The sequence below is a fragment of the Melanostigma gelatinosum genome (genome assembly GCF_949748355.1).
Source record: "Melanostigma gelatinosum genome assembly, chromosome: 11".
Taxonomy (NCBI): Eukaryota; Metazoa; Chordata; class Actinopteri; order Perciformes; family Zoarcidae; genus Melanostigma; species Melanostigma gelatinosum.
The window spans coordinates 10,868,905-10,894,241 of record NC_136644.1 but is presented as its reverse complement, the minus strand read 5'-3'; the positions used below and the strand labels follow the sequence as shown (position 1 = coordinate 10,894,241).

The window sequence follows — 25,337 nt, the reverse complement described above, 5'->3', positions numbered from 1 at the left end:
CTTGTCCTCGACTCTGGCAGCTTAAAGTAGAGATAGACAGTTTCTTGCGTTCGGGGAGATTTGTATATGGCAGCGCTGCTAATCATTTAGCAGTATGTGCGTCAACACAAGATGTGTATGTATAAATGAATGTGTGTGTATATATATATATGTGAAAATACTGTATAAATTGACTGTGGAAAGGAAGTGAAAATAAAGGCATGTGAGAGAAAGTATGAAAGTAGAATGTTTATTCATGTGAGAGTTCCAGAATGATGTAGAGCTTATACGGCAATTTATACACATCTGCACATGGACACAGTTTTCAGTACATAATTAATGCAATAGTAAACTCTTGAACTCAATGAAGAGGAGACTTGTAGCTCTATCGTACTGTGTCACATCCCTAAAACCTCATGATGTGTTATCATAATGTACATTTAATCCTTTTTCTGCATACTTTTAATACATATTACCAGTTGACATCCCCTTCATGTCTTCCTTAAGCCTTTCACGTTTTGAAATGCATTAGCAACACCACACTTGAGAGATCAGCTCCTTAACTGCAATCATTTTCACACACTGAATCCAAAGTGGGTTAACAACGAATTTGGAGAAAATAGCTAAAGATCAAGGGAAATAGCCAGCGGGAACTTTAAGACCACATCATCAACAGAAGACAAAGACAACACAGGTGACAGGCCTGCATGGATCAAACGAGCAGCACATGAAGCTGCAGACAGTCACAAAGCTCGGCTTCCTCAGTATTCTATGAGCGTCCCTGCAAACATCACACTTCCAAAAAGAATCTGCTCCGACAGAATCAAAAATAGAAAGACTTGTCTTTCATCTCGAGAAAAATAAATTGGAGCAATGAGATTTTGGATGATATGATGGCATAACGTAACAGTCCACAGTGAGGGAGCATGTTTAAATTGTGCTTCGCTACTGGTTCTGTCATTGTAATGAACACCGAAAGAAATCAGGCTAAATGAGGCCACAGAAGGCCGATCATCTGCTGGCTAACAAGCAGCCCGCATTGCTGAACATTAGTAATGCAACAGTGTAACTTCTCTGGGATACACACCTCCGACAGGCTTGATAAATTTTGATCCCGATGAAGAGATATTATCTTTAGATATGCGACAAGCACCTGAAAACCTGTTTCCTAGGTATATCTCACTTTTATATTAGCGATAGGCACAAGTAGTGAATCTTCCAAAGGAAGATGTGACAGGCTAATCCACAGAGAGGAATGATGCTCATGAGCCTGACAGTTTGAGGTATTCGGAAATGTCGGCAGGTACAACTTGTTTACATCATTATGCTGCATGTGTATTGCAGTGTGTTTTCCCTTTCTGAGACATCATTATAGAATTCATTTTCTGATTAAAAATGTAACTTCAAAACAGCTACATCAGTGGCGAGAAACTTTTTTTCATTCCCCGTCGCCTTCTGCGCTTGGATCATTCTCTTCTTCTTCCTGTAATGAAATGGTGCCAAAAATATCTGTTCCCCTGGAGAAATCTGGTCTCACGGGGTTACAAAAATGAGATGTGCGAAAAAACAAATGCCTTGCAGTAATTCCTTGCAGAACATGAACACGACACATTTCCCTGTTCTGGGAGCATCAGAATGTGTGCTAATATTCCGCATTTCATATTTGTTTATTCTGCCTTCTTATGCCCCAGGAAATGATAATCGTTGTTTGTATATGCATGTTCGGGCATGATGATATTTTCTCTCCTCCATCCAAGGACAATTATCAAGCAGTATAGGAGATAACAGTGTTTGCTAGCAGCAAAGGCATACTTTTGATTAAAAAGAAATAATGGGGAAATATTTTAAACACCTAAAGCTTTGCACAGACACAGTTGTTACTGATCCCCACCCGGAGCAGAGGCTTCCCTTCGCATGACTAATATCGCTGCACTTTCTTTCTGCGCTTGGAAAGCTGCTAAACAACAACCTGAGATGCATCCAAGGTTTCTGTCTTTGAACTGTGAACTCTTTATCCTTCCAAATCATGTGCAACACAGAAGCTCATCAATTGTTCAGAATTGTGGGTTTTTTATCAAAGGATGAATCCGATAATGATGGAAACAACCAGGACAACACCAAGTGTGTTCTTAACAATTGTGTATATATACATTTTTGTATTGTTTCAAACATTTCTTTTAGTCCCAAACAGAAAACAAGCCCACACTCGTAGTTGTGTTTGAAACGCGCATAAACAGTTGAAACGGGAATAAATAATACAGTAACCGTCTGTAAAGGTGCGTAGAGTTGGAAAGAGGAATGTGTGCACCTATTAGGTTAGCTGTTCACAAACAACCTTGAAGAAAATTGAGATATGTTGTTACTATGGAGTGGACTGAGTGGAGATGTGTGAAAATGTGAGACTCTTCCACAGCAATCTGAAAAAAAAATGTATTGTGTAGCAAGTTGAGTATTCCAAGTTATACAATTCATAAAATATGTTACGTATTACATAGTGGAATGCTGTATTTTAATCCAAGTGATCATATCCATGAATTAGATTCCAGACCAACGGAGCATAAATCACCTTGTTCAGTGATGGTCTCTGGCGCATATAATCTAAAAATGATATTGTTTCATTATTAATAACAATAACCTGAATCCTCATACTGATAAGATAAGCATGAGTGCTTTTGCCTTTTCCACCACAGACATTTCAAAGCTGCTGCAACGCACAGTGAGCCAGTAATGCTGCAGGTAACTTTGTACCAATGATGGGCTTTTATATGCCTCTGGTGCAGAGGACAGTCATAACCGTCCGTCCGTCCGTCCTTGTATGTACATCGGTTCATTTCACCAACAACAATGAGGTGAGCCAACTTCATGCATGCAACACGAGCTGCTCTGACACGGTAGCTGCAGTAAGAATGTGGAGAAAGTCACAGATTGCAGCTTTAACTTTTTCTTCAGAAACTTAACAAATGTCCTTGCTGTTTGTTTCTCTTGTTATCTTGAGTGTAGCAGGCAGAGGGCTGACTGGTGATCCTGAAGCTACTCTTCCAAGTCAGATGTCTTTGACTCATGGCAGACACTGCTGGCATCATTCTGGTTGTTGTTTGGGGCATATGCATCTAAGATGCCATCTTCTCTCATTTGGTCTATGCAGCCTCCGTAAAAACACACACTCACATTGTAACACTCACTGTACGATCAGGACAGCAGTACAGTACAATCCTTTACAAACTGTAACTACATGAGGCTTGTAACTGCAGTATTTTGAAGCATCTGTTGATCACTGCGTCTCTATTCTCAAACTGTAACACACAGCCACATCCTCTTGATGCCTCCATGCTCTCTGCACGTCTCCAAACTGTGTCTGTCCATCGGCCGTGTCTGCTGCCCCATCGAAGTATTTACAGGAGGACAAGTATTTACAGGAGGACAAGCCCACTGGCCTAATTGGCCTAAAACCATAATTGCACCATTACCCTCACCTCTCTCTCTCTCTCTCTCTCTCTCTCTCTCTCTCTCTCTCTCTCTCTCTCTCTCTCTCTCTCTCTCTCTCTCACACACAGACTTGCAGGAGAAAATGGTGTTGAAATATGTCGGGAGAAAGAACTAAGGAGAGGAGTGGGTAAAAGGAAAGTGAGGGTATCCAGAGAAAGAAGAGAGAAGCTGCGTGGTGCGAGTGTGAATTCAGCCTCCAGCTGGGCAGCGAAACGGACTTAGTCAGTCATTAGCATGCAAAGGTCTAGTCCGGACATTTAAGGTTATTCATTCCACAGAATAAACCTGCCCACACTGAGAACGCCCAGCTCCTTCCTGAATCACTCTTAATGCCTTTTTACTACTTGTGGTTATTTTCCACAACACACCCCTCAACAACACTCCAGAACCCTGACTTTTTTGGCGCTGCAGATGTTAATACGCTTGATCACAGGAGCCCCAACCTCGCAATGTAATTTCACTACCCAAGGTGCATCTGTTCTGCTTGTACTCACAGGAACCCCACTGTGGTGGAACTGTTTCACAAAGTCACACAAGTCATAAAAAGTCACAAAATGAAACATCACTCATGAGCAAGAGAAGTATAAGCACTACACAACTGTTAAAAGGGACTATATTGAACTGAAACTGCAGCATGCCCTGTGAAGATTTCATTTTCCTCTCCTTCTAAATTGTATTCATTTCAAATACACCTCCAGTCACAAAGTAAATAGATTGTGAGTTTCCGCGCCGCTTTACTTCTGTTATGCTCGAAGCAAAATGTGATGTTTTCTGCTTCTGTTCTTCCCTCAAGACTTTGGCTGACCCACTTTCCCTCATCCCGTGCACCTTGAGGGTGTTAACGGCATCAGGAATATTTACAGTGGAGTGTTTAGAATCAATTTAATATAATAAAGTAATGAGTTTGAAACAATTAGTGGGGGATCACATTAAGCAATAATGTATGGTAGTATACATGGCAAAAATGTCATTGGAGCTTTCAGCAGCTCACAGAGTGGAGTGGGTGTAGACACCAGGTGGGGAAACACTGACACCTGACCACAACTGATCGATACCACTAAACTGCCTGTGCATTGTCTCATTTATTTGTATCATTACTGTGGATGCTCACAGAAAACAAAAGAGAATTCCCACGTACAATTCACCTCTGCAACACCTGGCGATTATCTGACGTTTCTCAATGTACACTTATACATACACACACATGTACAGCATACAGTATTTGACGAGAGAAGAGGAGTCCTCATTTGTTTTCTCTGGGTGTTTTTACAATGGGAAAGTGGGTCTTTCAGATCAGTTTGAGGAGTGTGCAGTGCTCTGGTCTTTGTCTTGACTTGGTCTCAACCCCTCAAGGTCTTCGTCTTTGATGTTTTGTTGTATTTTGAATTGGAGCCTCTGCAGAAGAATTCCTCACCCAACATGTTCCACTAAAGTTAGGTATGCGACAAGATGCATAAATCCCCCATTTTTGTTATACCAGCGTTCACCCTGACTGTAAGAGAGAGGGAGGGACATTTGAGTGAGATTGGAAAAAAAAGTCACAATATTGTAAGCAAGTGTTTATGATTGACTGAAGTGGAAGGTTGATGTGTTGATACAAAAAAATGTGACACTTAATCATGAAGTGCATGAGGTGAATGAATATATCTTGTCCTATGGGCCGGCTGCCTGGTCAACCAGTCTGCAATTAGATCCATTGAGGATCTTTACAATTGGACCTTCAAAATCCCACCAACAGAATATAACGTATTCACGGTAGTTACGTTGTTACATTATTTTAACCAAGTAGTTTTGTTTCCTAAACCTAAACAATCTTTTCACAACGTGGCATTGCGTGTTTCTGCAAGCGTGATACGAGGCTGATACCAAACATATTCATGCAACGTATCTCTGGCTCAGAGACATTCAACGTATCCGTGGTTTGCCAACATTTTGTGTCTGATGTCTGGGTTGAGTGACCTCTCCTTAAATATTCATGCAGACATATTATAAAGCAATCCATGGTTTTGTCTGATAATTACTTTACAGGAGAAAGATTTTTCAAAGACCAAACTACCTTGATGGATACAAGGGTCTTTTGTTGTTTGTCAATTCTGGTTTGATACTGTTTACCTTGCTCAGCAACATTTGAGCAATAGGCCTGTGTATTGACTGCGACCCTTATCTTGTTCTGCAGGTGATTTTGATGCTGACCAAACTCTTTGACTTCAACCTCAACAGTGTGACAGAGAGTTCATTATGGAGGTAAGCTTCTCACACTACATGACATTTCTAGATAGGCCTAGAGCAGTTAAGGAGGTCGACATGACAAATTGGCCAGATGGGACTGTTTTATATATTTATTGTATTCCTGTAGTTTGAACTGCTCCCAGCACTGCTCCCAGGAATAACGAATACTAATGTTCACAAGGATCTCATATTGTGAATTAAAGAAACATCCAAAGTTTGAGAAAGAGGTCAAAAAGATATTTTTCAAATGGCAAGTTTGAGTAGCCGAATGTCTTCAATCAGTTTAATGTCTGTGGGCACCCAAAATCCCTCACATGAAAGCCACTAATCAACATGATGGAGCTCTCAAAGTTATCCAGTAAATTACCTTGACCAGCCTTGAACTTAGCATAGCCTTGCTTAGAGCGTCATGTCTGACTCGATCCTGATGTAACTTTGGTAAATGCCTGTTAGGGAGTAATGGAGCTGCATTAATGTCTTGAAGAAATAAAATTGTCATAACGGAGAATATCTGCACAAGTAACAATCATGATTAATTTTCATTCTTTTTTTTTAGTGCTTATGAACTGTCATACCACAGACACGAACAGTTCTCTCTTGGAAAATCAGTAGGTGGAGCAAGATTCACTACAAGAGAAGGACTGTTCAGTCTCATGGTGTTTAATCTCACGACATGTTTTAAACTAGAACAATTCTCAAACTTGCTGAAAATACATTAAGATGTATTCATGACAGCCATCTCTGCAAATTGCTTGTAATATCTGACTGTAATGTATTGTACCAATTAGACAAATAGCTACTTTGTGAGAGATGTTTACAAAAAGCTGATTTAATCGTCATAATAGTTGGCACATTCAGATTTTTCCAGTGAATGATATATTTTTCAAATCAACCTTAAATACCAGTAAAAAAATACTTGAGATTTGTTGTTTGCTGTTTGCTGTTACCTTTCTAACTGAATTTGTATGTTCTGTGGACCTCTGTGCAAGATCACTGAAAATGTGTCTGAAAGCAGAACAACCTCAAGTGGGAAAAAAAACTAACAACAATTCAACAAGAGTATGCAGAAATTTAAAACTGAAAAGTTAAGAAAGTTACAATGTGACGAACTAAACCAAACAAAAATCAAATACAAACTGTACTCTGTGTGTTCAGTGTTCCAAGTTTTATTCAAACTCGCAGATGTTGTTTTATATTCCAGTGGAGATCCCAAACTCTGAAAACATATCAGATATGTCAAACATAATTGTGAGAGAGACACATGTGTAAAGAAATGCACAAGACATCTAGATGATTTCCATTTGATGTAATGGTGCAGCCCTAAAAACATGGCATCTTGGATTTGAATGTTTTACTTGGTATAAGCATCATGAAGCTTCAACGAAGTGCTGAAACAAGCTCATGCTGCACATTTGATACTGTCAGTGAGTGTCAGTTTGGAAATGTGTATTTTTTTCTGTGTACGAACTGAGAGCAAAGTGAGGGGTCATATGAAGGTAAAATCAGTGAATTCAGTTAATATTATATTCATATGATGTCTAACATTGACAACATTCTGTATGAATACCTAATTCAGTTCATGGACAACTGACAGTGAGGTCAAGGCATTCAGTTACCTACCTCTCATTACTTTGTAAAGTCTCAGTTCCATCAACTTTTTACTGCCGTCGAGATGGATAAAGTACTGGATACAGTAATAGCTGTTTCAGGTATATATATATACCTTTCAGCTTATATCTGTAAATGAAAGGTTCTTTAAAAGGTTTCTTTGTAAGTCTGAACATTTAATTCCTGTTTCCAAAGTTAATTTTAAGCTGTAAGGCAATCGATTTTGACACATTTTAGACATTTTGTATTAGTGCTTTGAGAAAAAGCTGACACAGCTCAATAGAGATGAAAAACGTTCACTTTATTAATCAGTATGCAGAAAAATCAGGTCACACAAAAACTCGCTAAAACGCTATAATACTTTGCAAACAATCATGTGTTGGGATTCATGCTAAAATATATACACCCATAACAGGGTTTATAGCAATTAATATGTAGAAGAGTCATTATACCTGTATCAATTGATTTTTTTGGTTGCTTGGGTCTACAACATGGACACCTAAAGGTGACAGAAGTGAACCAACCAGTGGCACATTTACACATGAAAAAGGCACAGAGAAACATTGGCTTTCATTCATAGCGGTGTTTGTGTCCACATGACGAATAAAATACTAATATTCACTCTTCTTTAGGGGAACTGCTGAATGGAGTCACAATTTTCAATGGGTTTGTTTGCAAGTAACCCCTTTCACAAACACTTTTAATCCATTATTAATATTAAAATAAATTGTTTTTTGCTGCATTAAATAAATTATTGGGTCATTTTGCCATCTCTGTGGAGCATGCCATGTTGTCCATGTCTCTACGCAACAGAAAAAGTAGAAACTAGAAAACATCTTGGATCACACCAGCCACCATGCCAATTCGGGCCAGGATGGTGTGTGGTGGGGGGGGGGGAGGGCCTTGCCCTCTTTACACCCCCCTACTTCCGGCGCCCTTGCTCGGACCACACCCACCTTTAAATTCCGCCTTCATTTTGATCTTGTCTATACACGAGTAAAGTTTCATCATGCCAACCCGGGCTCCCATTGGGGAGATAACAATACGATTAGTGCTACTGTCACAGCTGGTAATCAATTACGTTCCTGTCGAGTTCTGAAATCTATAGTTGGTGTTGCATAAACACACATCCTGATATTTTGGGATGTTCTTCTCATCTTCATCCTTACACTTTTGAACTACACTCTTATCTCGTGTAGCTTGAATAGTTAGCCTGCTACTCAGCAGAAATACTCTGAGCTTGCTGAGGGTTTTGTTAATTCATCCTGTCTCAAGCAGTTCTGTTGGTGTTTTCTGCACTCCATAGAGTGACCTCATGTTAACTATCCCGAGATGCATGCAGCTCTCGTCCTCCAAACCATGATAAATCAAACCGTCACGGAAAATGTAAAAGCTGTGTAGTAGCAGCCTGTCAATATATAGTAGACCCTGGAAATTATAATTGAAACTGTATCTAATAAGCCTGCTAATAAGTGGCCATAGACATAATTTTTATCTATCTCAGAGAAAGTAGAAAGGGCTTTTGATCGTCCTCCTAGCATACCCAGAATCCATTTTCCTCAGTGAGTCATATCACTGTAATAGGACTGATATCCTTATTGTGTCCTCGTACAATGTTTCAGTTTCTCCCCCCTTGTTTAATTCAACATGTGGACAGTGAACCGCATTTGGCTCACCTACGGCCCCTGTGAAGCCAACATCCGCACAACAGATGAAATCACAGCAGTGTGGTCACTCAGAGCAGCTTTTTACACCCACACGTAACCACTGAATGGCCTTTCAAAAGCCAGGAGCAAGGCAGACAAGTTTCACTCAGAATCACCGTCCTTGAGAAACTGTCATTTTTTTCCATTAAATGTAACTACCATCATCCCGGTGGGGTTTCATCTGCTGGGGTTGGGCTGTTTTATTGGTTTCTGTTGGAAGTTGCTGTGACACTAAAAATAAGTCATTAGCCCCTAAATCAAGTGATCCTGTGACAGGGGCTTCTGAGGAGCTGATCGATAACCTGATGACGTCATAGTGGACTGATCCAGCAGAGTACTCCTGGTGGCAATGTATGGAACTAGTCCGTAAGGCAAGGCAAGGCAAGTTTATTTGTATAGCACATTTCAACAACAAGGTAATTCAAAGTGCTTCACAGAAAACCATTAAAAGCATCAAAACATAAGGCAAAAGAAAAGGAGATTTAAAAACAATTAAGAACATTCATTAAAACATTAAAAAACAGTGCAAGAAATAAAATGCAGTAGTAAAATGCAGAAATGCAGGAAATTGATTAATATATGAATTGAATGTGGTTCAATTAAAGGCAGCAGCAAACAGAAAAGTCTTCAATCTTGATTTAAATGAGCTGAGGGTCTCAGCAGACCTGCAGCTTTCTGGGACTTTGTTCCAGATATGTGGAGCAGAAAAACTGAACGCTGCTTCTCCATGTTTAGTTCTGACTCTGGGAACAGATAGTAGACCGGTCCCAGACGACCTGAGGGGTCGGGATGGTTCATAAGGTAGCAGCAGATCAGAGATGTATTTTGGCCCTAAACCATTCAGTGCTTTGTAAACCAACAGCAGGATTTTAAAGTCAATTCTTTGTTGGACAGGAAGCCAGTGCAAAGACCTCAGAACTGGAGTGATGTGATCCACCCTCCTGGTCTTAGTGAGGACTCGAGCTGCAGCATCTGAATCAGCTGCAGCTTTCTGACGGACTTTTTACAGAGACCTGTAAACACACCGTTACAGTAGTCCAGTCTGCTGAAGATAAATGCGTGGACAAGTTTTTCCAAATCCTGTTGAGACATAAGTCCTCTAATCCTTGATATATTCTTCAGGTGATCGTAGGCTGATTTTGTAATTGTCTTGATATGGCTGTTCAGGTTGAGATCTGAATCCATAACTACACCTAGATTTCTTGCTTGGTTTGTGGGTTTTAACATCAGTGACTGAAGCTGAGCGGTGATTTTCAATTGTTCGTCCTTGGTACCGAAAACAATTACTTCTGTTTTATCTTTGTTTAATTCAAGAAAATTCTGGCACATCCAGTTGTTGATTTGTTCAATGCAGTTACCCAGCCCTTCTATGGGATTATAGTCCCCTGGTGACATAGTTATGTAGATTTGTGTGTCGTCTGCATAATTATGATAACACACTTTGTTGTTTTCCATTATCTGAGCTAGTGGAAGCATGTCGATGTTGAACAGAAGAGGCCCCAGTATTGAACCTTGGGGAACACCAGATGTCATTTTAGTCAGCTCCGATGTGTAATGAGCCACAGACACAAAGTATTCTCGGCCCTTCAAGTAGGATTCAAACCAGTTAAGTGCTGTGCTAGAGAGTCCCACCCAGATTTTTTATCTTTCTAGCAGTATGGCATGGTCGACCGTGTCGAATGCAGCACTGAGATCTAGTAAGACTAAGACTGAACTTCTGCCATTGTCTATGTTTAAGTGGATGTCGTTGAAAACCTTAACAAGAGCAGTTTCAGTGCTGTGGTGCTATCGAAAGCCTGACTGGAAAACATCAAAGCAGTTATTTACGGTCAAGAAGTTGGTCAGCTGTTGGAAAACCTCTTTTTCAATTATTTTACTCAAAAATGGGAGGTTTGATATTGGCCTATAATTTTTCATCGTTGCGGAGTCTAAACTAACCTACTTTAGGAGTGGTTTAATAACTGCAGTTTTTATGGCTTGTGGGAAGACACCTAAGAGAAGGGATGTGTTTACAATTTGTAAAAGATCAGTGGTCATGCAGTTTGAAATATTTTTGAAGAAGTGTGTTCGTAGAATATCCAAGCAGCAGGAGGATGACTTCAGATGTTGTATAATGTCTTCTAGGCTTCTACGGTCGATTGAATGAAATTGTGTCATGATATTTGAATGGATATTATTCAGAGATCGGGAAAACACATATCCTGTGGTTGAGGTGGAGGCACTGACTGCTTGTCTAATTTTCTGAATTTTGTCAGTAAAAAAGCAGGCAAATTGATTGCATGCCCAGGTGGATTGGAGTTCAGCAGCTACCGACACTGGAGGGTTTGTTAGCCTATCGACGGTAGCAAATAAGGCGCGTGTATTGTTCTTGTTTTTGGTTATGATGTCAGAGAAGAATGACTGCCTTGCATTTCTAAGTTCCAAATTATATTTGCGAAGTCTCTCTTTATAGATGTCACAGTGAACCTGGAGATTAGTTTTTCGCCTCAGCTTTTCCGACACTCTCGTTTCTCCATTTTGACCAACGTAGCATTTCTCCAAGGAGATCTTTGCTTACCCGAGACAACCTTCACTTTAGTGGGTGCAATGGCATCAATTATATTTTTAACTTTAAAATTGAAGCCATCTACAAGCTCATTGACTGAGAGGCAAGAGAGGGCTGGTGTGGAGGAGAACTTCTAAATAAATAGTTCACTGGTGTTTTCAGAGATGTAACGCTTTGTCACAACCTTGGTTTGGACATTTGTGTGCAAGGAGATTGCACTCTCAAAGAAAACACAGAAATGGTCAGAGAGTGCAACATCAGTCACAGCAACCTTGGAAATGTTTACACCTTTGGTGATGATTAGGTCCAGAGTGTGCCCCCTGTTGTGGGTGGGTCCTGTCACATGCTGAGTCAGATCATAGTTATCAAGGACACCACATAGTTCTATAGACTCTCTGTCCTGGGGATTATCACCATGGATATTAAAATCACCAACAATAACAACACAGTCAAAATCAATACAGATTACAGACAGCAGTTCAGTAAACTCATCAAAGAAGGTTGCACAGTATTTAGGCGGTCTGTAAATGTTTAGGAATAAAGCTTGAGAGGAATTAAGAGCCACATATTCAAAATGAATAGAATGAATAGAACTCCAGGTTATGGGGGGAAACAGGTTAATGCATCATTTTCTTTCCGACCTCTTTGGCAAAACATGTATTTTTACATAATTCTACTTCAATTATGCAAATTATCAGATTATTTTATTCCAATGTGATATGTTACAGAAGATGACTGAAATAAACCTCAAAGGTAAATGAGACAAAATTGCTAGTATGGCATGAATATTTCCGTATTTCCATGGCAGTGAACTTCAAGCGTGAAGCTCTCCGTAAACTCCTTCAGAACCCTTCAAACAAGGACTTTAGTGTGGATTTAACAGCTACTCAGAGAGAAGGTGGAGAGAAAAAAACATCAGTCAATGTGAGTGATTGCTTCATTTGAAGTCGCACAAGGCATTCTATGGTGTCTTTGCTGCATTTTTAAGATTTGCATGCTGTGGCCTTTTTCTCTATCTTCATGTGGAATTAGAATAGCTTGTTGAGCTGATTGAGCCTCAGTCCGCTCAAAACAAATTTTTGCATTCGCGTTTTGACCAACATTTGAATATTTTATTCAAAGCTGGTCTTGGTTTATAGTCATAGTTTACTTATGTATTGGGATAGAAGAAGCGTGTGCCAAAGAGAGAGAGAGAAATGTGACAGAGTATTCTCAGTCTAATCCTAATCCCATCACACCTTATCAAAGTGTTTTATGTATTATTAACACTTTGTTAATCTATTTTCATAAGTAATCATTTATACATGCAAGATTAAAATCAATTTGTGTTGATGGATTTAATTATATACTGGAGCCGACTCTTCTCAAGTAATACTTTTGAAGAGCTAGAACACAGTTTCCTGTGACCTAAATGCAGTGGCGGGCCGTCAGGGTCTGCAAGGCCTGTGATATGTACCACACACCATGACACAAGGTGCTGAGAAAAGGAAAGACATTGCAGAGCAGTACGTTCAATGGTCGAGTTGTGAAAGTAAAATCCTAAAACAATCTCTTTGGGCTTGTCATTTAGGAGTGATGGTGGGTCCCACAGCCAGACCAGCTGAGAACCTACATACAACTTAAAAAAACATGGTATTTTTCTAACCATTTCGTTAATACAGATTAACGAGTGATTGTTAGCAGTATCTGTCATCCACAGCTGCTTTTAAGACTCAACCGCTTATCAAAGTGACAATCTGAAGGCAGCGCGACAGTTATGTGTACTGTATCTGTAGCCTCTCTTTTGAAAAGAATTCATGCACAATGTCCCACCATTAAATTATTGGACAATCAGCTCCAGGCTACAAACCTGTGCATCAAACTGGTCAGTTTTATTCTGTCAGGTTACATATTGTAAACCATCGAGAATGGTGACGTCCACAAGGTTTTTCAGTTACTCACTTTTGGACTCACCTGTCATGTAGGTTTTGTTTTGAACGTTTCTTCATGAAACTCACAGGTAATTATCCTCTTTCTGCTCCTTGGGTCCTTCCTCTGTCCGTCCTTCAGACCATTACGTATTGCCGTTTGCCTACACTCAGGGCACTTCACCTTGCAGCCCTTTTGTGCTGCATCAGGAAGGGCATCTAACCTATGTCAAATCAAAGGATGTGCATCATAAAATCAGATTTCCACACCGGATCAGTTGAGGTCTGCTTTACCAACTAGATGGAATGGCGATCCTTGATGGGAACAGCCAAAGAACAGCTGCAACTGATGTTTTATCATGTATTATTCCGGAATTATTAAGTTTCAAAGTTTAAGTTTAAAATTGTATTGAATCACACTGATAATGGACATCTGGAGGAAAGGTTTCAAGGATGTGTTGTTTTTGTGCATTACGAACGCAGCAGCTGAAATCACCACACGGTGACCTTAATGATGTGGCTGCTGTTCTCCTTCTGGGATCCATGTTGCTGCGTTGAGCACAAAGGGGACTTAACTACGTTGGTGCTCTGTCCCCTCTCCCACTGAATTCTCAAGGGTGACTTTTAATTGCAACAAGTAATTCATCAAGTGTTCATCCAACCTTTCTGATTAAATTTCAGGTCAACTGACTACGGAGCAACGTACCAGAAGCTGAATGACAAAGTAGGATCGAAGACAATACTGAGTTATTTGTACGTGAGTCCCAACAACAAGAGAAAGGTATTGTTCTACTTTCATTTCCTTTAAATTAGTTCGATGAATTCATTGTGTGCGTCCCTCTGTCACTTTCTGCAATGTTAGTGAGATGCATTGAACACAAACACTGTAAATAAGAACTGGACGTGGTTCATGGATCAGCTGATTCCCTTCTATTGGCAAATATATTTTACTGAAAATATAAATTAAGGTTTTCTTTGACTAAAGTGGTCCTGACTCAATTACAATGTTTGTTGAGGTAATAAAGCAAGTGAGAAGCAGGGTCATTATCTTATAGACTTCTGTACAATCAGACATCCGAAAGAATGCCAGTTTAAGTCACTTCAGCATTGGCTTCACTTTTCCGACCCGGAGGTTGCTGCCTGATTGAGCAGTACTTCATTTATTAATCCACCTAGACAGTTAGCTGGGAGTAAAAAGAAACACTCTCCAATTTCTAAAATGAATAGCTTGGCTATAGTCCCTCTTTTTCTTCTGGAACTACATCAATTATAAGCAAGACAAAATGGGGAACAGACAGAGATGGGTTCATATTTGCACCCATTCCTTTTCCTGGGTTTTGGTCAATTCATGGTTAGAACCATCCCGCTCGGTTCCCTCAACAGTCTCCCCTTTCTCCGGTGACACCGCTCTAATCCGAAGCGGCCATTTTCTCAGAGTTAATTATTGTCAAATATTGAAGATGAAACGCAGCGCCACCTCAGATCAGAATCCCGGCTGCCCCAGCTGATCCAGTTAGGTGTCCCGTCGGTGACTGGGACATCCCTGCGGTCGGTTAAAGGTGAGGAGCCAGCCGTAAGTGAGTGAAGCCTGAACATAGAGGCTACACAGGGCGGCTGGAATGTCCTTATGTTGTTATCAGGGGAGGATTTAGGAATCGAGCAGGCGACGATACGCATAGCAATAAAGAGGAGAAACATAATAGAAACACATCAGTGAAATGATAGAGAAGTGATAGATACAGAAAGTTGCCTCATAAAAGAGTATATGCTAATAGAGGCCAAGTCAATGTAAGGGGGATTAACAAGTAATTAAAAAGTACAAACAGTGCAAGAAAAATTATTAATATGGACATCATAAATACAAATTAGAACAGATTAATATACAGATTGTGCATAAGGCTAATATAGCCAGTTAGTCCAAGCAAAAGTTGTTTAAAAAGTGCAAAACAATGAATACTGTTAAAATATAAAATACAAAAATAAATTTCTGATACAGATTATACAGATTATAATATATATACAGAGAATTAAACAAAGTATGGGTTCTCAGGGCAATAATAAATAATAATATAATCAATTTATTTATTGAGCGCTTTTCACAGACAGAAAATCACAAAGTGCTTAACAGGGCAGAAATTTAAAAGCATAAAAAACACAATGTGACCCTAGGGTCAATAAGTTACATACACAGAGAAAAAATTAAAATTAAAACATATTTTAAGAGCAGGTCTATGACATGGGTTTTTACTCAAACGCCAGCCTAAAAAGGTGGTTTTTGAGCTGTTTTTTGAAAGTATTCACAGAATCTGCGAGGCGTAGAGTAGCAGGCAGAGCATTCCACAGCCTCGGCGCCACTGCCTCAAGACACAGTGTGTCAGGCTACGCCATCGTCCTGTATCTGTTCTCCACATTCCCTCCCCAGTTTACCATGTGCCAGATTCTGTATCTTGATGACTTGTATCTGTGTGACACATCCAGGGTGTATTTATTTATTTTTTCTCCATTTTCTGCCAATTGCCTTTCATATTAACATTTGATTCAGTTATATTCACATATTTCCCATATTAAGTAGAAGTCCTCTGGTACTTCCGTGGACTGGGGCACATTATTTCCAAGCTCCAATACTCTGAAAATTGTCCCATTGGACCAAAAGCCTCTCTGTGCAACAAACAGGAGGACATGGTTAGTTGTTTTGAAGAACATCATCTGACCTTTACCACTTTTTTTCCCCACTGGCCAAGGCCTGACCCGCCCTCTGCCTCTTAATACTCATTCCCTTTGTTGGTTGGGTTGGTAAGGTTTAGGCACAAGGCATAATTAGTCAGGGTTAGTTTAAGAATATCAAGGTAAACCAATCAGATGGACTATAGTCTTCCATTGCCACCAAGTGATTGTACAAGCTGCATATTTAGTTAGGAAATCTAAATGTTATCAACTGAAATGCGAAGTCATGTTGGAATGTGTGCCTGTGACTTTAAGAGTATTGCAATTTGGACAAGATAAGGGGGCTGCAGTTGTTCATGGATGGCTAAAGTGAGTCTGAATGCAGCCTTAGCGAACCCAACTGAATTTCACTATTTGCATTTCTATACATGTTTGCATGTTCTAAATTATCGGCATAGAAAAAATAAATGCCCTTGTCCGTAAAGAGGACTCCTTCCTAATGGTGAATGGAACCTGGATGGATGAATGTAATGATTGAAAGCCAGTACGTTTTTAATCATTTATCAGCTGGTTTTAAGCTGGATGAGGTGACAGAGGTAAGGTATTTATGCAGGCTAAAAGAAATTAGAGGCAGCACATTAATAAATTATGAGTGTTTAAAAAAATTATTCTGTGCTCAGGTCCATTTGGATCCATTTACTGGTTTCATTACAGCCCTGGGCCATTAGGATTTTGGGCATTCATGTTTTTCTTTTCTTTTATCCATTTGGGGTTTGTATAAGGGGATAATGGGATTATTTTAATCCGTCATCAGTTTCTTGTTAATCAGTGTGCCAAATCAACAAAAGGGTCATAATTAAACTTGATTAAGACACCACATCAATATTTAAATCTCTAACAGATCTGTAATTTAAGTGAACAGTCACAAGCAAATTCCAATTATCTATGCCTTACACATGTTCACACACCCTCTCTGGGTCTCATTTCTCCATCACATGCAGAGTATCCTCATGTTGCCAAAGCTTGACATTTGTAAAAATATAAACAAGACTAAAAGTCTACAGCTACACCAGCGGCCCCATGAGGCTATCATAATTACATGCAAGTCAAAAAAATGGTGGATGGATGAAAAATAAAACAATAGCTTTGCTATCGTCAGGTTCTTACCACAAGTCTGATTAATAATGTGATGGTGGCGTTTAGGGACGTGAATTATTAAAGACCACCTCAACGTTATCTATTCATTCATCCTTACTTTTTATTGTGTTTGTGTAATTTATTATCACAATGCACAATCTCATCTGCTCTCTGTGTAGGGTTGAGTTCCTCCAACTAACGTTACACACACACATAAAGTGAAGTCAGCAAGCAGAGAGGCCATGGTGGAGACAGTGAAGTGAACCAGGTGAAGAGGTCAATTACTACGACACTAACTACGCTCTCTACTGTTACAATAACTCACGATAAAATATCAGTGAGTAAAAACACAATGGTTTTTAAATACAGCTGTTTATGAAACATGAACATGTAAACAAAAGTGAAACCTTTTTCAATTTGCTCTGTCCACAGTCTCTCATTCACCACGGCTGTGTTTACAGTAGCACAGCACGCTAACTCGTCTGTCCGTCGTCTTACTGGTTAGCCTAGCCGTCCTCCCTCTACCATTTATAGCATATGTATAGTGACGTATGTTGTAAGCATTGCTGTGGCTGCTCTAGCAGCTCTCTAACATTTCATTATATTATAATATGAATAAATTCGAATCCTGGTCCTTTAAAAAATTTAAAAAAGGAATTATTTAGTCATGAAAAAGAACCAATAAGGGTATCGATAAAGAACTGAACCGATAAGAGAATTATCGATAACATCCTATGTATCCCCATCCCTAGTGGCTTGAGAAAGGCTGTTACCTCAATCAGAGGTGTTTTTCTTCTGAACCGTGTTCATTTTAGGACATCTCAGACTCACAAGTAAGTCAATCTCTAAATGCTTCACTCCACTAGAGATGGAAGACAATCTCCTGGTTTTTTGTTGTTAAAACCTTTAGTTTTAAATGGATGGGAGACCGGTTGTATTGTTCTTTTTTATACCCCAATGAGCTTTATTCTGTTCTAGTGTTAGTTGTAGAACTGAAAATGTTCCCATACACTCAGAACATTCCCCTGGTGCTCTCAGTGACATCTAGAACATCTCTTTCAGTTCATTGTCTATGGAGCAGTTGATGAAGTATTTTAAGATTGTCTTAGACCAGAGGAATCACATATATGAATTTTGAAAATAGGCTTGGTTCCCATTTATTAATGCAGAAGAAGAAATGCCTGAAAGTAGGGGAGGGGCGGTGTATCGGTTTCATCACCGTCACCGGTGTCCTCTCTAGATGAGCCCAGCTCATGGTCCATGTGTTTTTCGCAAAGTACTGGTCCAACAGCGTCTCCGCTGCATATGTTCAAACTATCGCGTGGGTTAAGATGTGAAAGGTTTAGTTCCTTGTACTATGAAGGAAAATCACTGTCAAAATCCGATGAGCAAAATTCACTCTCGCGCGAGTAGAATTCGCTCGCAAAACTTTTTCCTGCTTGCTCGCGAGCAGTTTTTCTTTTTGACAGTAAGTGGGCGGACCCAGTCTCCATTGTATCTCTACATCTAATTGGTTACATTCCTTGTCTGTGGGTTGATATCACTCTGACTCAGACGCTAGGTCTGATAGAGGTGGTTTTCAATCCGCCACTAAACACTACTCCACTACATCTCAGAATGTTCTACATTTGTCTGACAGGTTTTGTAAATGTTTCAGACTGTAGAGGCTGATGAAATACAAATTATGTTAATAGCGTTTTGAAATACAGTAATTAAAAATGTGTTTCTCTTGGAAATGGAATCAAGTTGCTCAGGTTGGTTTAAATTCACTCCATCATTACAGACAATGTGTGTTTGATAGTCAAACCTCTTGTGACAAACTGCTCAAATAAACTCTTTGATCTTAATTGATTAAAACATGATGTGATCATATTTAATCATACTGTTGTGTTTACAGAAGAGATATAATGTAGTTGTATAATATGAGCAACAATTTGGACCCGCTCAAGGAGCTGGAGCCAAGATTAGGGACCACTGTTTGTATATTAAGTGTTTGCCCGACTTAAATCACTGACAAGTAATTAGTGGATGAAAAAGTATTCTGTGTATATGCAGCAAACGTACTAATACCATACCGATGAAACAATCCACTACGAGTAAAATACCTGCATTCAAAACTTTAGTCAAGTATGTTATTATCAGCAAAATGTACTTTAAGTACCAAAAGTAAAAGTACCCGTGTCGTAAAATGTACATTATTTGCCCCTGACCTGTAGTGCAAGCGTGGATCTCATTTGCGCTTTTGCCAGTGATTTGCCTTCATACAAGTACAGTCCATTTATCATTTTCCATTAGTATACAGCATGCTAACATGCTACAGTAGCATGAATATCAAAGTAGAGGTGAGGCTGTCAGGAAATAGTTTTCCAGATATTTTGTCACTAAACAAAGGGCTGGACGTTGAATATTTTAAACTGTTGTGGTATATGAATAGGAGATCACCAATTATTTTTATGTTTGTTAGTACACCGTCCATATATGCTATTTGGGCAGCCTTGACATGGGAACATTTGGGAACCCCTAGCCTAAGCATTTATCTTGTGTGGACAATGAATGTGTGCTGCAAATCCAATGGCTATCCACCCAACACATGTTGAGATATTTCACCCTGGTTCGAAGCGTGAGTCCGACTGATGGAAGGAGATTGCCATCCTAGTGTGGCTAAAATCAAACACAAGGTAACATAATTCAGAGAAACGGATTTGAAAACAAACATGGATAAAACTTTCTCACTCAAATACACACACACACGCACAATCTCTGTTCTTCCACCCACACGCAGTTCATTCCGAGCACACAGCTTGCATGTTGTTGAGGGAGGGTAGCAGGGACTGCAGGTTCGTCACTCTCGCTGTCACCCCCGCCATGGCGTCATGTGACTGCTGCGAGTGGCAAACAAAAGCCCCTCTCTTCACTCAGTAGTGGAAGTAAATCAGGCCTCTGTGGCTGCAGGGTATAGAGGGTGTAAAGCACTGGAGAACGTAGAACTGAGGGAGAGCGTGAGTAGGAGATACAAGAGGGGGAAAGAGACCACAAATAAACTGACAGAGGGCAAGTGAGCGCAAGCGCAGAAAAGTAGAGAGGGGAGGAAAAGAGGAAAAAAAGTGACAAAGCAAAAAAAGTAGAGCGATGGCCCAGGGGTCACCCATGGAGAAAACAGTCTGACAGCACAGCAATTACATCAATTTTCATACTGTGGCTTCACACTGAGCCCGTACATGAGAAAACGCATCTCGAGTACACATTAGGGAAAATGATTGGGGGTTTTAGCTTGAGATTTTGTGTGAGAGCACATTATTACAGTAAATGGCTGGGGATGGTGAGTGCTGGTTAAAAAAACAACAACTGACAGTCTCCTACAAATGGGTAATGCCTCTAATGGTTTGAAAACAAAGAGGAATTTTCCAGAGGAAGCATATGAGTGACAGATGGATTCAGTCTCCACTACTTTACAGTCTGTGAGCTCTCTTTTAGGAATACAGAACTGCTTTTTTCTCAAGAACGTATTGACTAAAACAGCAATTGCCGGCCTCAAATGTTTTCCCGGCAATTCCTCAATCGTATTTGTGTGTGTCTGCCTTCTCGTCTGTGTGTGTGTGCCTGCATGTGTTTGCCTGCATGGCGTTCAAAAACAATTACGACCTTGTGTGGCTCAAATGGCAATGACAGGCAGGTGGGTGGAATATGAATTCACCTCAGATGGGGCCTCTCCCACTGTCGAGCTTCAAAGACTCTTGTTTATTGTCTCACTTCTGGATACAAGCTCAGACTTAAAAGTGAACTTTAATATTTCATATCCCCGAACTGTCCACAAAATGCCACAGACAAAGAAAGTCTCCCAGAAAAAATTGTTATTAGAAAAAAAGAGGGTGTCCAAAGATGTATGATGCAAATACTTTGAGGAATTTCACACTCAATATTATATTACATTGAGGCCTTTCTCTGCAGTAGCGGTGAGCGTCACTGTACGGAAGGCTAGGCTTCATATTCATCATCAAAGTATAACAAAATATCTCTCAAGCTTTTTGAAATGGATTACAATATTTGCCTTTGCTTGGACATTTTCCATTAGATTGGTCAAGTCTATCCTATAGTTGGCTGATCGTTGAATCATGTTTTTTTTCTTCTTTTTTTTTTGCTCATTGATCCATATTGTCATTTGCGAGATTGGCTTCCATTCTTTCCACGCTAGACAAAAGAGCTGAGACATCGATATAAACTATGTATCTTCTTGACTTGGCATAAGAATGTATTCTATAACAGGAAGTGTTCCATCCATTTTGTCCAGGCCCGGCGCCATGAGGCGTCAGTGCTGTTTGTTGTGTAAGAGGTGTGTGTTTGTGGGTGCGCCGCTGTCCGTAGGACTGAAACGAAGTGGAGAGATGGACACTCGGTCAACAGCAGAGAAATTATTTTGGTCCCACAAATTAGGAAGGTGCGACTTCGTCTACATGGGGATTTATTCACGCACAATAAGGAGATTGAAAACATACGTTATTTATTTTTATTTTTCATTAACAGTATTATTAATTGTCCATTAATTCATAATTGACTATATATCATGATGTATTGGGGGAAACCAGGCAATTAGTTGTAAAATCAGACATTTAGCAGATTCCCTGTTGAATAAATGTTAAAAATGTCTGACATGTCTTGCTTTGGGTAGACACTTTTTGATCTTAACTGCAGTGACAATTACCTTGTGTTTCCTGTGGCTACTTCACAATAAAAGCCACCAAGACTGCTTTTTCCCCATTATGACGAGAAAAAAAGCCTGCTGTGAAAAAGCCTATTAGATAAACATTTTGACCATCCTGTAAATTGAATCGAGCCTCAAACAAATATGTCAAACTCCAAATTGAAGTGCTAGAGAAATTATAATGTGTTAAAATGTCTTGTAACTTTGGTGCTATGACATATCTTTTATGTTTGCCCAGTATTACAATTGAATATTTAAACAGACAGTCAAAAACATGTTGACAGGTTTATGTAACCAGAGTTAGAGACACATACCTGTTAGTGTGCTGAAATGTAAAAGTCACTTCAGAATGGGCTGAACTCCGCTACCTACTGTGTACTTCTACAGGAAAACATTGTAGTATTACATTTACCTGACAGAGAAATTAAAAAATGAAACGCTAAGTACATTTTCGTACATTGTGCTGGTAATGCCTCTATTTCACTCTTCACTTGAATTAAAGGTTAGAATGCAGGACTATTACTTTGTGGTATTTTCAGCTTTACTATCACTAGTTTATAATTTAACGTCAGCAAAAATGTTTTGAATACTTTTTCTACCACTGCAAATACCAATATTCCCAGTTCGAGAAAGGATGGAAAAAGAAGCACGACAGCGTTTGCCTGTGACCCTCAAATCACTTAATCCAACCATGATTTACGGGAAAAATACCAGGGGCCAACTTTACTGCAACCTGGGCTTGTGGCCCCTAACAGCTATAAATGTATTATGTTTAGAAAATAAAAATATTGAATCACGTTCCTATTCTAACTCATTGTACCACAAAATAACTTACATGGTCACAAAGCACTTAAAAGATATGCAACTCAACTGTATACTACTGACTGTGAATTTATACTTCACAGGACAACATTGTAGTACTACATTTACCTGACAGAGACTGTTTACTTGATTCAGATTTGACTCACACAATATAATAATAATAATATATGATGAGTTATTATAAACGATATATATATGGACAAAGAGACACTTCACCTCCTAATTAAACAAGTAAAGAGTCATCACTTCACACCAGATGTAGCAATACCACCTGGTGCAGGAACAACATTCTCTCAACACATCCTTTAACTGCACAACATAGAAGGAAAGGAAGCAGGGGAACGGGAGGTGCAGTGTCTCTCTGTCCGCCAGCTTTTTAAGGACACAATGCATGCCAAATGAATCACAGGGAATCAGCCATGCTTTGCTGGCTGGAACATGCGGTGCACGCAGCGCTGCTAACGCAATCAAGGACAAGCTAACGGATGATGGTTTTGTTTGTGGTGGTGGTTGAGGGGGGGGGGGGGGGGGGGGGTTAGTGGCGCTGAGAGGGGACGCAACATCTGTCAGCCCTAAGGCAAGCGCCCTGGACCCCAGGAGAAGACACAGCGACAGAGGAGGGGAGACAAGATGAGAGACACAAATACAGATGGACAGAGAATCCGAGGCAGACGGAGACAGGTTGACAGAGTGTGAGACGCAGAGATGGAAGAGAGAGAGAACAAGAGTTGTAAAGAAGATGGGATGGGAGGTGAGAAGTGGGATTCCATCAATAATCTTTTACTTGCCTGTACGGGACATTGTCCACTTTCTCAGCATGAGAGTAAAAGCAATTCAATGCGCCTGACGCTGCCGGGATGAGGGACCTGAATCCCCCTTCAAAAGCATTTACTCATGCCAACATAAAGTGTTCATAATAAAGGCATGCACAAAATGAAATATGGTGTTATGTTATTTATGAGTGATCACTGTGAAGCATTTATTATTGCAGTAGCTCAACACGGATCAACATTTCATAAATAGGGAATGTTGCTGGTTAATTATCGAAACGCATCCTGTTTGTCTTGTCTCTGTTCATTCACAAGTAATGACTGTGTAGCTCTGCGATTTCATACACAGCTGGCACGCCTTCCAACCTATGTACCGCCATAAGGGGCAGCTAGCTCGCTGTAGCTGAGATGGAAACCCAATTATACCAGAGGCAGAAACATGACATGTTTGTCAGGTCTGGCGGGAGTTTAGGGGAGCTAAAATGTCAGGCAGTGTTCAATTAGGCTGAGCGTAAATGCTCCGATCAAGAGACAGGAGTTGCGTTTGATGAGACTGATCAAACAGTTTGAAAAGCACCTGGTCGATGTAGTGAACGAGTCAGTGGGGACAAGAGAAGCAATGATTATGAATATGTGCATCAACTCTTTTTATTTTCTGTGTCCTCCACTAAGAGCCATGTAGCACATAGCCGGTGTGTGTCATGAATATTTATGGTAGAAGTAGCAAGAGTGATGTGATTTGCTAGGTGCTGTCAATGGAGACCTTTTACTAAGTTAACATGGTTTCACATGGACACACAGGCCCGTCTGGTACTTGAGGGGTACGGTTAACTCATTCGTGATACTGCCAGCCTCCCCTTATATCTGATAGCAGCTTTGTTATTGGTAGGGTGTCGCCGACTAAGAATTTAGAATATATATATATATATATATATATATATATATATATATATATATATATATATTGCTCATTGATCCCCCTCTGTTTAAGTTATATTAGTGCAAACAACAACATCTCGGGGGCGGGGGCGAGATACATTTCAGTGTAATGCACCATGGTATTGTATGTGTGTGTAGGTGCGGTGCAGTCCAAAGTACTGAAACAGAGCAACAGACCAGGTTTATTAGCCTGTTCGCTTTGCATGTTTGGAGATAGACCTTTCCGTCCCTTTATTGGGAGAAACCAAGTATTTCCATCTCAAATTAAACATTGCTTAGTTTTTACTTATGTTTCACATGATAAAAGAAAGTCATGTGGTATTAACATTAAATACAACGCCAATTTTCTTGTTTGCGTGCATTTCTACGCCATGCAGCCTGTACTGACTGCAATGTGCAATGCAACGCATAAATGTGAAAATGCAAAAATTAGATCAAGTGACATGTTATAAGAAATGAGAGACTTCTTATGGCGGGTGGAAGGGGAGGTGAATAGTCAAACAAACACAGTACTTTCAACCAGGTGGCTGGTGTTGTTATTCTACGATTGCCATTAATCTGTTTCTATGAACAGCCTGTACAAATGGCTCCCTGGGTTAACAGTGGGATTTTGTTCCATCGGGATAATACATCTCATTCCAGCCTAACCCTGGGAGGGGGAGTATACACGTGTCTGTTCCTCCATGATCCACCTCTACACGGAAGACCAGAGAGATTAAATACACAGTGACATGATGTTTGTAGCTGCATATTCAGACAAGCCATTTGTGATGCGTTCACATACCTCATGACAGACTCTGCACTTTCAATGTTGGCCCAGCCTTCTGTTCATGGACGGCATGGCGG

General features: G+C 40.0%; 1 protein-coding gene across 1 annotated transcript in view; it reads left to right on the top strand.

The window, feature by feature from the left end:
* Positions 1–25,337, top strand: part of sorcs1 (sortilin-related VPS10 domain containing receptor 1) — a gene marked incomplete at both ends in the record, with an annotated part of 180,885 nt that overhangs the window by 102,478 nt on the left and 53,070 nt on the right. Inside the window, 2 exons of the mRNA XM_079277758.1 lie at positions 5,642–5,709; positions 14,142–14,241. Coding sequence (XP_079133884.1) covers positions 5,642–5,709; positions 14,142–14,241 — 168 coding nt within the window. The remainder of the gene's footprint in view (positions 1–5,641; positions 5,710–14,141; positions 14,242–25,337) is intronic.